This window comes from Taudactylus pleione, unplaced genomic scaffold, assembly GCF_031769625.1.
Source record: "Taudactylus pleione unplaced genomic scaffold, aTauple2 ptg000100l, whole genome shotgun sequence".
Taxonomy (NCBI): Eukaryota; Metazoa; Chordata; class Amphibia; order Anura; family Myobatrachidae; genus Taudactylus; species Taudactylus pleione.
In genome coordinates, this window is record NW_028284502.1 from 14,536,017 (window position 1) to 14,550,187 (window position 14,171).

Below are 14,171 nucleotides of genomic sequence, written 5' to 3' on the forward strand. Positions count from 1 at the left end.
CGTCAGCAGGAATAATTGAATAGCTAGTGGCGTGCAATACTGCTGCGGGCAGAGAAAAAAAGGATGGTGTTCGTTTTAGCACCCTGCAGCTGTCACAAGCCATGCAGTTCCTCTTTCCTGCCTGGGGTGTTTCAGTGGGCCTTGCTGAAACAGCCTGCAGGATCTGTCCCGTCCCGCAGGCCGCAGTGTCCCACGGGTGGAGAATACGGTGGTGCAGCGGTCACTGCCAGGCACATGCACCCGGCATCCATTCACAGTGGCCGCAGCGCTTGGGGGCTGCCCATCATGTCCGTAAGTGCCGGGCACGAGTCACAAAGACATGCACAAGTGCCGTTTCTCTAGGTCCAGCGCCGGACCTAGAGTGAACACTATGCAATGGGAGCGACATGCTAACACGTACATAAATGAAAGGCATTCATATACACGGCTATTAGCTTTCAAATCTATTTGATTCTAACTTACAAACTATGCAATCTAATAATATGGTAACAACATAAGGCAATGCAATAAAGCCCTGGCATTATATAGTTATTGAAATGTCAGATGCATTGGCAGGAGCTTCATTTTTAACCACTGATCTAGAATTCTCTCTTAGAAGAGACCCCCTGCAAATAAGTAAGAGTGAATGTCCAAAAACATTTGCTTTAACCCTGCACAGGTGTATCACAAAAATACGCATGGCACAGACCTTTAAGCCATGCACAACTGGCGGTTTACTGGCAAACTGTGGTACATCCTATAAAACAAGCCCTACTTCATGGTAGATATGAGCAGTTTTATTTGGTTATGTTCGGATCTGAAATACAACATCATATTACCTATCCAATGCTCACGTTTTGGATAGCCAATAGGATAAAACCAAACAAATCCAAACTTGCGCTAATTTGGCAAAGAGAATCAAACTGCTCATCTCTACTTCTAGGAGAGTAAAAATTAATCACCATAATGCTTTCCAGTGGCTTCTGAAACACCAAAATTCACAGCAAAGGTGTCCAGACTCAAGGCAACCTAGCCGCTTGGACTGACCACAAAGTAGCCAGATCAAGCCAAACACAAATGCAAGAAAAATCCAGATAGTCATAGTTCAGGAGTAAAAGCTATATACAACAGGACTCCATAGAATGATCACAAAGGAGGTGATGGAATTCAGCACAATGCGGAATAGCCCCGGGAAGGAGTTCCCACAGCTATTCAATTGAACGTGCTGTTAAGTCCGACTACAGGATTTCTTCTCGCACCCTCCTCAGGTGCCAGCATAAATCAGATTTAACTGCTGGCTGCAATGCAATTTTCCAGATAAACGCAGCGCTAACAGCCTCGCGGCCGGCACTTTAGTCGGAGAATACCGGTTACCACAACCAAACGCCCAGGTAACCGGCATTCTCCAATACATCTAATTCAACTAATTCCTGGCACTAGTCATCACACTGAATTGAAACACCCCCACAGAGACACCATAAAAATAACGAGAAATCATCACAAAGGCCAATGTTACTTATAATATATTTCAAAACATTATTTACAACTTAATAACCTCAGCCAAATAAAGGCTATGATTCAATTTAGCGCTGTGAAGTTGGTCCTGGAGCTATTGAATTCAGTGCACTGTTATGTCGACTAAATGATCCTGAGGGTGCGAGAAGAAATCCTACTAAAGTGCTGTCCGCGAGGCTGTTTTCCGTCTTAGCGCCCCGCTAGAAGCCTCACGGCAGGCACTTTAGCTGGAGAATGGTGGTTCTTGTAACTAAACACCCAGGTTAAGTCACAAGAACCTGCATCCCCAACTTAACTTGTAATAGTCGGACTAAACAGCACGCTGAATTGAATAGCTCTGGGACCAGCTTCCCGGCAATATTTAACTCGTACTGAATTGAATCAGCCCCACTGATCCCACACACCACGTTTTTTTATTAATCCAGCATGTACGGGTTTGAAAATATAGGGGGCAATTCAAGTAAATGTGATGCTGAATAGCGCCGGGAATGAGTTCCTGGAGCTATTCAATTGGCTGCACTGTTAACATGTGACTAGAGGATTTCTGCTCAATTCCAACTAAACTAGTGCCAGTAGCGGGCTTAGCATGTGCACTAACAGCATCGCTGCCACCACTTAAAAAGGAGAATGCAGTTTACCGTGACTAAACACACGGCATTAGGCTGCATCTCCCTACTTAAGGGGAGGCGCGATTGGGACAATTGAATGGCTCCGGACACTCATTACCAGAACTACTCAGCATATCATTTAGTTGAATTGCCCCTATACAGTTTTCCAACGGGCTTCCTGGTAATAAAACTGCCACTTTGTAACTGCCCAAAATTCTCCACTTGATTAATGAGAGCCATCGGGGTATATTCACTAAAGATATTTTTTATCGATGTCAATCGATTTTAATTGATTAGACATCGATATTGTGTTCCTGGGGCTAAATCACATTTACTGACAAAAAATAAATAAATATATAAATATAAAAAAATTGTCTGCTAGTAAATGTGCGATTAGCCCCAGGAACACATCGATGTTAATAATTTTTTTATCAATTTAAAATAAACATCGATGTTGTGTTTCTGGGTCTAAATCACACTTAAAGTATTAATAAGTGTGATTTAGCCCCAGAAACACAACATCAATTTTTATCCATTTTAAAATTGACCTTTAGTAAATATATCCCATTGTTTTCGATTACAATGACCTTATATGAATGACAAACAATGAATCCATCTACACCATTGAGGTCACAGGTACCATTCACTTCTTGTAACTGTAGGTGGGAATTCCATTCTATGAGAATGTATGCCGGGCAGGGGTAGTGTTTAACCTAGAAATAATGCAAACTTACCAATCTACACACAACAGTGACAACAATTTTGTGGACTCAAGTCATGACATTGCGGCCCACACCCTCATGAATACAAGTCAGGCCTTAGGTATTTAAGTTACTCAGTGCCTTAAATGACTCCACGGCTCTCTAGCAGATAGACTGTACACAATAATAAATCTCCCTACAGGTGTGGCTCCCCAAGTGTTGTGAAACTACAAGCCCCAGTAGGCTTGGCCTGCTTATAACGGTCAGGGAGTGCTGGGACCTGTAGTTTCACAACTCATGAAGAGCCACAGGCGGTCCAGGCCTGCTCTACAGTAATGGTCCTCAAAGCCAACTCTTAAGTACCTCCATCAGGTCATGTTTTGAAGATGTGTGTCTTTGCAAGCAGGTGGAATAATTACTGACCCAGCAAAATAGATTAACTCACCTGTGCACGATTAAAGAAACCCACATGACCTGCTGGGGTACTCAAGGGTTGGAGTTGAGAAAAGGGGTCCATACACCAACGATGGATTGACACGTTCCTGCAACCTAGCATCTCTGGATCGGTGAATCACGATCGTATTGATCGTGATCAACATATCAGTGAAATCCAAAATGTTGATCAAAGTATGATTGTGATTTGCAAATCGGTGAAATTTAACATTGAGAATTTCACCAATCCTTCGACAGATCGCGGAACATCGATGGCCGCCGGGCTGCATTTCCGATCCGGCAATCCATCAGATAGCGTAGGGAGGCCTAAACACTGCTCTACTGCATAGGTGACAGGAGCACCAAGGAGTTTCACATTTTGATAAGATTTATTGAGGTGTAGAACAATATGTCCCTGTAACAGGACACTATTATATCATGGCAGTTGTACAGCAATCACACTTGGGGGGGGGGGGGGGTTTGGGTGTAAAACCGCATCTAGTCCCAAAACCCTAGTCAGCACAGATTTCTGCAGGCATCCTCAAGAGGTTCCAAGCAGAAATCCGCTAGACACGGGCTTACAGTAGAAGCACTTGAATAGGTATCGGCACTTAACACAGGAGCTACATCCCCGTGATGCCGATTGAACTTCTCATCGGGCCAAGGCAGGTACTTCCATTATAATCACGACAGTCCCTACCATAGCAGACACAGAATATTGAATCCATAATCTACCCAGTGTATCCAAAAATGGCAGAAGCCCTGTAGTCACTTTGCAGTGAATCCAAGGTAACATACCATTAGGGAGGGTATATACTATATTGCATATACAGCCCGCCAGATTCTTACAGTACGGCAATATTCAAGTAAACAAGCCATTGATTCAAATAGAAAACAGCAAACATTAGTAGAAATAAACCAAATGTATACAGTTGAAAAAATAAAAATTGAAAACATTTAGGAAAGGATACAGCATCACAAAAATGGTGCATGAGTCAATGGGCACGATTCTACTCTATGCGATGTGAATAGCGCCAGGAGATAGCTCCAGGAGCTATTCAATTGTGCACGGTGTTTAGTCGGAGAATGCCTGTTCTCACGACTAAACACCCTGTTTAAGGCGCGATAACGGGCATTCCCCGACCTAACTTCCCAGTACGATGCTGTTTTCCCGGCGCTAAGGGCAGAAAACAGCCTCGCGCCGGGACTTTTGTCGGATTTCTGCTCTCATCCCCGGGGGATGAGAGAAGAAATCCTAGTCGGACTTGGCAGCTCGGTGTATTGAATAGCTCCAGGAGCTCACTCCAGGCACTATTCACATCGCATAGAATAGAATCGTGCCCACTGACAAAGAAGTGATCCCATACAGGCACACAAATGGTGCAGTAGGTATTCTGACATTAATGTAATGCAGTCGTAACGTTCTGTTGTTGATTCATTCAGCCTTTACATTGGCATCACAAGGCACCTGTACTGAGCACGCTAGGCTTTATCATCCACTAACCAGCTAATACATAATACAGCAGAAGTGGAAAGATCACCTTCAGTTTTTGTACCCTGACATCATCAGTTACTGTCCAACATCATATTCCCTAATATCCACATGGATAGAGGGGAGAATATAAACCTGTGGCAAGCAAAGCGAGCCACCAAGCCCGTAACAAGGCGAGTGAAGCGTGCAGGTGAGGGGACAAGTTTCTTTTTCTGGTGGGCATGGAACCACACTTCCACCCTCACAGCACGTCACTTCCAGGTACCAATACTAAAAAGGAAAAATATACCTTTCCATAATATAAGTTCTGCATTGCAGATTAATGCTGGGTACAAGCAAACAAGATAGAGAACATTGTCTTGCAATAAAGTAAAAGATGACTAAGGTATATAGCTCCAACACCATAGATAACCACCCTAATGATATGTACAACCCAATGTCACAGCCATTTCACATGTGTTGGGTCTGGACATTGTGCATTTAGATGCCTGGCTACTATAAGACATTCACATCTATATACGTACACCATCATATATCTGACTAATATACATAATCACACTGTGCTCGGGTCACATAGGGGCGACGTGTGTACTACAAGTGCCAGCACGCCTGTACAGCCTCTACGTCAGCCACAGGGAGCCCAGGCCGAGCCTCACACGGCCTCCGTATGTAGAGTGTCCCCCTTTCACCCACCAACCACATGTAGGTTCGTACGGACCCCTCATGCAAGAGATAGCAACCACCCCTGACTGGATATTCCCCCTACTCGGCTTCCCAGCCCCGGAACCACTGCGGCCTCCCCAGCCCGGCCCCGTACTCGCCCGCCTCACCACTACTAGTACTCACTTGCTCGGAGGGACCTTCCCCGGTGGACATCATGTCCCCGCTTATCTGTGTCCGCAGGTTTGTCCCTTCGCTGCGCTCGCACATGGAGCTCCGGCTGTGTCCGCTCACCGATTCCAGGCACCTACTACCCGCAGCCCGGCGACGGCGCGCAAAATGGCGGCTAGCAGGGGAGAACCGCTGTGTCCGTGCTGCACCGCTCTCAGGCGGCCGAGGTTATCACGGACAGCGCCACCGCGCGGCACCCAGAGCTACAGCAGTACTGGTTGTCTGGATGGATGTAGAGTCATCGTGCGAGGAGCAACCCTTCTAAAGAGGACAGGTGGGCAAGTTACCCATAGCAACCAATCAGCTCCTAGCTATCATTTCATAGCCTATACTAGATAAAGAAACGGTAGAAGATCATTGGTTGCTATGGTCAATTTCTCTGCTTGAACTCTTTAAAGGGTTTATGTACTAAGGGCCTGATTCAGAGCCGCTCGCTGCTGGAGAGTGCTCGCTCTGAATCAGGGCGTGTTTTTGTTTCTTCTCCAGCCTGCTCGCAAAGCTATGAGTGACCACCCACAGCTTGTGCGAGCCGCCTGGAGATGGTCGCGATAATCGCGACCATCGGGCTTGCGACGAGACCCTGTGGTAGGGTCTTGGCTCCCGCAAGCCTGAGAGGACTTCCTGCTCTAATAAAGCAGGAAGTCCACTACTGACATCACTGGTGATGTCAGTAGGGCCGCCCACAAACGCCAGGCGTTCCTAAGGGAACGCCTGCGTTTGTGCAGCCACCCCCCTCCCCGCCTACAAAACGGGGCGAGCTGTCACTCACCATCGACAACCGCCCCGTCTTGTAGTGAGACCCGTAGCGACTGAGCTGCAGTCGGAGGACGGGTCTCGTGCATGCGCACGTCGGAGGCGGCGCATGCGCAGTGGGGGACTATCGACCCGCTTGCGAGCTTGTCTGAATCAGGCCCTAATCCTTGGCTAGAGATAAAGTGAATGGAGATAAAGTACCAACCAATCAGCTCCAAACTGTCATTATTCAGGCACACAGTCTGTAAAATGGCAGTTAGGAGCTGAATGGTTGGTACTTTAGGTCCATCTACTTCAGCTCTCTCTAAGGCTTAGTACATAGACCCCTAAAGGTGCGTATCCACTAATAAACATAGAAACGAGAGCACAATTACGACATTGTAATCGTGTTGTTGTTTCTATGTCTGTGATGTGCCTACACTGAAAGTTCAGTTGTAGGCACATCCATCATCCCGTACATGCTGAACTTGATGTGATCGTCAGGTTGACCAGCATGTACCTGACTGTATATATATATATATATATATATACACAGACACACATATAGATATAGTTATAGAATTTGACCCTGATGTAAATTAGGTTATGACGCACGTTTATGTGATGACCTAATTGTGGCTGTGGCGAGTGCACGTTACACTGTATGCACTGTGCACACTATGAGGGGAATTCAATTAGCCGCGATAAGCCGCGTTTTTGCGGAAAGTTTTCAGATATGCAAATTTTTTGCACGAAATGCGTATCATTCAATCCTGTTGCCACTGTTTTCGTATGTGCAAAATCTTCATAGACAAAAACCGTCAAAACGTTTTTTTTTGGTGCAAAACCCCTATTTTTGGCTAAAAATGTTGGGACTTAGGGCCTGATTCTGACCCGGAAGGTATCTGCAGTCCATTCGCAATTGGCGATGGTTGCTAATCTGCTCATGCGCGAACTACACTGTGCGATCACAGATCCCACGCTCGCCCAGCAAAACCAGCCCAGCAGAGTGAGTGGCAGGAGAGGCCATTTGTGGGTGGTGACAGGGGCAGTCCAGTAAAAATGGGGGGTTGGAGATGCGAACGCAGGCGTGCCCGAGTGTTTCAATGCTGTTCTAGAGGCGTGCATAATTAACAGGCAGCGTCATAGTACACGTCACCAGCCATTTTATTCCTCTGTTTTCCTCGCAAATCTTGCTGTAAAAAACAGCTACCACAAGCACTGCGTTCACATCCGTTAGTGGTGGATGTACCAATGTTTTCATAAACTTCCAGGAGATGACGTGGGGCAGTGGGCGTCTCTGCATACGCTAAGGGGAGTCTGCATACACAAAAGTGAACGCTTGTACAGGTACGATGGGCGTACCTATGCCTTGGTGAGTGATCGCTTCCCGCCGCGTCACTTTAAAATATTTGCATACGCATCATGCGAGCGTCCGCTCATAGCGACCGGGTCTGAATCAGGCCCTTAGTTCAGAACCCCTTGGACACCATCCTTAATGACAAATTAGGCAAAAATATATTTTTAATTAGCTTAATTTGACCAATAATAACGTGTCATTTTTGGGGTTAAAAAAAAAGTGTTGGAAAATTGGTTTAAAGTAGTGAGGTAGGTTTTTGGGGGGCTGTATGGATGGGACATGTTTTAAACATTGCAGGTGGCTGCACCAGGTGTATTTTTGACATTTTTAAAAGTGCCCTAAAATGACAAAAAAATATACTTGCTCCCATGTTAATGTACCCCTAATTTAACTGCAGAATTTATTTTGCCCAAAAATCTTGCTTTCTATCAATTTTCCACTGTTATAGAAAAAACTGCATATAACAGCCATGTGACACAATTTAAGAACCCCAAATACTTTTATTATGGCCACTAATACACTTCTATGTTGATTTCCTATGTCAGTTATACCCCTTTTACACCGCAGCTAAAACCCGGGTTTTTGAAGGGTTAACCCGGGCAGCTCCCTGGTGTAAAAGGGGAGAGAGTTGGATCGCCGGGTCGAGTGTCCAGGCAATCCAACCCAGGTAACTAGCAGGGTTTAACACGGGCGTAGCCCATGAAACCCTGCTGTGAGAACAGCGCACTCCGGGTCACGATGACCTGGAGTGCGCTGCTAGCCGGCCGATTGGTCTGGCTTCAGTGGCGCTTGGAGATGACATCATCTCCAAGCGACCACTTTCACTCCGCAAAAGCCGGGTCTATGCAGACCCGACTGCGGTGCTAGTGGTGCTGACTCGGGAATATCCCGAGTCCGCGCCGGCAAAATTCCGGGTGTGGTCCGGATAGGAACTTTGTTCCAACTCCGGGTCAGACCCGGAATTTAGGTGGAAAAGGGGTATTAGCCTTTTTAAGGGGCACAGATTTCCCCAAACTCAGCTGTACTTTTTGCCAGTTACACCACGGACAGTTTTCGGGTGAATGCTGTATTAAGTCTTTTGAAATAGGATAGTGCAAAAAATGGGAGCGCACATAGGCAAAAGTTGTGAAATGATCACACCAAAAGCCTCGAATTGTGCGAAAACTTCACAGTTGTTAAGTTTTTGCATTATTGCAGCTAATTATTCAGCCCTATGTGTGACATGCACACGCGTGCTGTAGCAACGTTAGGAGGAACAGGAGCGAGGGGAGTTAGTATAAGGGGACAGACGGGATCTATATATATATATATATATATATATAGTATATATATATATATATATATATTATATTTATATACATATAGTGGGGATGAGATGGTCATGAGCTGCCCTGTCTGTTTCATTTGTACTGGGCCCTATCATGTCTGATGGCATCCCTGAAAGGTGGGTAATGTGTTGGGTCGCCTATAGATCTGACGTCTTTATTTTGTGTACCAATGTTTTTGCTATATGTTGATTTCATTTATATTGTCATCTTGGAAAGGTAAGATGACAATTGCACTCACTTCTGGGGCACATACAGTACATCTGCAACTTATTGCCGCAATTCCCCTTTCTGGCTCGAGGGTGTTAGGATCCACCGGTAGTGGATCATCGTGGTCGCAGGTCCCAGTTTTTTGTTGCTACTGGATACGGTTCATATAATGCTCTGTCTGTGTACAGCTTAGCCTGTCATTCCTGCCTGTATGTGTGCTCACATCATGTGCTCACTAATTTACAAGCTGTCTGTCTGCAGAGCAGGTACACACATGCCGTTGATTAGGAATTACTCTCCAGAAATTGGTTCTGATTGGGTCTTGCTTCCTTCAAGTTACAGCCAGCCCTGCACTCAGTGCTGGTTATACTGTCTGAAGTACCCGACTATCCAGAGTTTCCACAGTTTCTGTTGTTTCCAGTACCACTTTGATAGTATCCTTGTCCTGCCAGTACTCAGCCCTGCTGGATTGCTACCACTTGCTTCTTTAGTTTGGTGAACCACTTACTCCACCTGCAGTACTCTCCACCCTGCTGGCTCTAGCTTATGTACCTGCTATGTCTGAGTCCACTTGCTTGTCATCAGGTTCCTGCGTCACTGGCTCCCTAGCCACATCATTGGCGCAATCGCCGCACCATCAGCTTACAAGCTACATTACCAGCTTCCTAGCCGCATCATCAGCGCAATCGCTGCACCATCAGCTTACAAGATACATTACCAGCTTCCTAGCTGCATCATCAGCGAAATCCCCGCACCATCACATTACAAGCTATATTACCGGCTTCATAGCCACATTATCGGTCCAATCACCGCACCATCAGCTTACAAACTACATTACCGGATCCCTAGCCACAACATCGGTGCAATCGCCGCACCATCAGCTTACAAGCGAAATCACCGGCTACCTAGCCGCATCATTGGATCATCGGCTCATTAGCCACATTATCGGCACAATTGCCACACCAATCTGCTCATGAGCTTTATAATTGGCTCACTAGCTGCATCATTGGCGCAATCGCCGCACCGTCAGCTTACAAGCTATATTACTGGCTCCCTAGCCGCATCATCGTCTCACTTTCCACATCATCGGCGCAATCGGCGCCTCACCAGCTATATTACCATCTCACTAGCTGCAACATTGGGTTACGTGCTACATCACTGGCTCCCAAGCTGCAACACCGGCTCATTTCCCACATCATCGGTGCAACCACTGCAACATCAGCTTACCAGCTACAATAGCCAACCTATGATCTCTGACTATTCCGCAGGCTGCGCAGCCATATAATTTGCTATCTTACCACATCACCGACGTTCAGCCGTCTCTTCTGTTTTTGAACTTTTCGTTACTATTTCTGTTTCCAGTTTTTAGTGACATTAAAGTCACCAGTTTTGTTTTTACCACCTTTGTTTGTGTCTTTCTCCTTACAGGTTATTTTGGTCGTTTGCTCTCAGTCTACCATAACAGGGGGACCGGAGAAATCCATGTTGGATTTCCCCTACTCGCCAATTCAGACCACAAAATGGGAATTTTAACTTGCTGTGTTTCCCTGATCCAGCGACGGATCGCCTAGACTGCACACCCTGAATATATATTGATTTAAAGCATGGAGTCTGGCATTGTGAATGCACACTAGTAATAGGCACAATTTAGGTAAGTCCTACAAATTATATACTGTAGTGCAACTTTGGGTTAATTTTTGGGGCATGGGTCCCCTGGATTGCTTTGGTTGGTCTGCTTCAAGGCATCGACTTATAACACATTTTTCCTTTTTTGCACATTTTAACACTTTTACTGTTTATTATATTTGTACTTTCACTTCTCCATCCTATATATGCAGCCGTAGCTGCTTTTATCTATCTTACTTTACACTTCACCTTTCTCATTAGAGCAATGCCCTGGGGTGGCTCGGCTGAGCTGGTTTGGGGGTGTCCTGTGCTCTGGATTTGAACCCTAGTATGTTAGGGACCTACCCTACAGAGCTTACCTGGATATGGTGGGTAGGCCCATAACCTTTGCCATGATTATGCTAAAAACCTCTATTCATTGCAAAATTTTATTGTATAATGTATTTATATATAATTAGTAATTTGGAGTTGTGCACCTGTGATTTGTCTTTTTCTGTGCCCACTTTTACATAGAGTAAAGACATAAATGACACTAAAAAGATTGGTATTTTAAGTGAATAGCAGAATAAAATTACTTACCCCTCCCCCCAAATGGCCACAACATGTCAATGCTGTGGCTTAGGGGACACTGTGACCACTTGCTATATAGACCACAGCAACCGATCCATTCTTCACAAGCTCACAAAGTGGTGTTTGATTTCAATGTGCTTGGTGCTATAGGATAGATCAATTGCACCTCTGTTGTGACATTCCATGTTTAAGGTGTCATCCTGCCCCGTTTTTGGGGCACTAGTAGCCGGTGTATGCGATCCCAAATGTAAATAAATTGGTTCCGAGGTCTCAGTTCAGGCAGCCATTCCGCGTGACCACAGGGCTACTCAGGTAACTGATTATGGAATTATCAGCAACAGTGGCTGAGTCTTTGTACACACTTGCTTGAGTCTCAATAGCCGCCGGTGGGCATCTCAATACGCTCCTTTCCCTCTCTCAGATCACAACCTTATCACCTGCACACTCTCCTCCATTACTTCAACCTCAATGTCATTCAATTTATTTATTTATTAACAGTTTTTTATATAGCGCAGCATATTCCGTTGCGCTTTACAATTGTACGCATTAATAGAACAAAACTGGGTAATAACAGGCAGATTTATAGGTAGGAAGGCCCTGCTCGCAAGCTTACAATCTATAGGGAAATAGGCATTGATACACAAGGATAGGTGCTATATATTGCATTTTGGTCCAGCCAGAATGCACAGTTTCTCGGTTGGCTGCATGATCCAGTCACACAGGAATGTTGACCAAATGTCATGAGGATGTGAGAGAAAGACGATGTGTGAGATTGTGTGTGGTCTGTAAAAGGGGATGTAATTAGATAAAAAGCTATGAAGGTTATGTGGGCGGTTCTGGAATCTGATAAGCTTGCCTGAAGAGGTGAGTTTTCAGGGAATGCTTGAAGGATTGGAGACTAGAGGAAAGTCTTATTGTGCGAGGTAGTTCATTCCATAGAGTGGGTGCAGAGCGAAGAAAGTCCTGTAACCATGAATGGGAGCAAGTAATGCATCGGGATGAGAGACGCAGATCTTGTGCTGAGCAGAGAGGTCGGGTTGGGAGATATTTTGAGATGAGTGAAGAGATGTATGTTGGTGTGGTTTGGTTAATAGCCTTATGTGTAAGTGAAAGTATTTTGTATTGAATACGGTAAAAAAACGGCAACCAATGGAGGGACTGGCAGAGCGAGGCAGCAGAAGAAGAACGTTTCGCAAGGAAGATAAGCCTTGCAGCTGCATTCATAATGGATTGTAATGGTGATAGCCCATTTTTGGGAAGACCAGTAAGGAGGCTATTACAATAGTCAATGCGGGAAATAATAAGTGCATGGATTAGATTTTTTGCAGTGTCTTGTGTGACATATGGTCGAATTTTGAATATGTTTTTTAAATGTATGTAACATGATTTTGAGACAGATTGAATGTGGGGAACAAAGGGCAGTTCAGAGTCAAGGATGACACCAAGGCAGCGAGCTTGTGGGGCGGGGTGGATGGTCGAGGTATCAACAGTGATAGAGAGATCAGGTTGGTAACTGTTATTGGCCGGTGGAAATATAATTAATTCTGTTTTAGAAATATTAAGTTTCAGGTGGCAAGATGACATCCAAGATGAAATGGCAGAAAGACATTCAGTGACATGGACCAATACAGATGGAGATAAATCTGGAGAGGATAGGTAGATTTGAGTATCATCCGCATACAGATGGTACTGAAATCCAAAAGAGCTGATTAGTTTGCCAAGAGAGGTGGTATAGATTGAGAATAGCAGAGGACCTAAGACAGAGCCTTGCGGTACTCCAACTGATAGAGGTAGCGAAGAGGAGGCAGAATCAGAAAAACCAACAGTAAAAGAGCGATCAGATAGGTAGGAAGAAAACCAAGAAAGAGCTGTGTCCTTAAGACCTAGGGATTGCAGTGTTTGTATGAGAAGAGAGTGGTCAACAGTGTCAAAAGCAGCAGAGAGATCTAGAAGAATTAGGAGAGAGTAATGGCCTTTAGCCTTGGCAGTGACAAGATCATTTACTACCTTAGTCAGTGCTGTCTCTGTGGAGTGTTGGGAACGAAAGCCGAACTTAAGTGGGTCCAATAAGATGTGTGAGTTAAGAAAGTGTATGAGGTGGGTGTAGACAAGTCTCTCAAGTAGCTTGGAGGGGCATGGGAGCTGGGAGATAGGACGGTAATTTGAGAGAGTACTAGGGTCAGAATTTTGTTTTTTCAGAATGGGAGTAATCACTGCGTGCTTGAACAGTGATGGAAAGTTGCCAGTAGAGAGAGAGAGATTACAGATTTTAGTTAGGGTTGGGATGAGCATAGGAGACAGAGCTTTACTGATTTGTGAGGGTATAGGATCTGAGAGATAATAGAGTAGGAGGATGAGAAGAGTGTAGATACTTCATCTTCGTTTGTGAGATCAAATGAAGAGAATGTGCCAGAGGGTTCAGGTGGGGAATTGTGCAGGTCACTAGCTGAGGAAGAGCCTACCATTTCATTTCGGATCTTATCAATCTTGTCCCTAAAATAGGAAGCAAGATCTTGTGTACAGATAGTAGCAGGTGGTTTGGGTGATGGAGGGGTAAGAAGCAGTTTAAATGTATTAATGTATTAAAAAGTCGCTTGGGGTTAGAATCTTGAGCAGAGATTAGAGATTGGAAATATGTTTGTTTGGCAGTGTCCAGAGCAGTACGATAAGAGTTGTAGATAGTCTTATATGTGAGGAAGTCACTTGGAGTATGAGACTTTCGCCACTGAT

The 14,171-nt window shown here is 45.1% G+C and overlaps 1 protein-coding gene across 1 annotated transcript in view; it reads right to left on the bottom strand.

The window, feature by feature from the left end:
- Positions 1–5,837, bottom strand: part of CSTF3 (cleavage stimulation factor subunit 3) — a 72,952-nt gene extending 67,115 nt beyond the window's left edge. The window contains exon 1 of the mRNA XM_088470444.1: positions 5,574–5,837. Within this exon, the coding sequence (XP_088326570.1) occupies positions 5,574–5,657 (84 nt within the window). The 5' untranslated portion in view covers positions 5,658–5,837. The remainder of the gene's footprint in view (positions 1–5,573) is intronic.
- Positions 5,838–14,171: the final 8,334 nt, after the last annotated feature.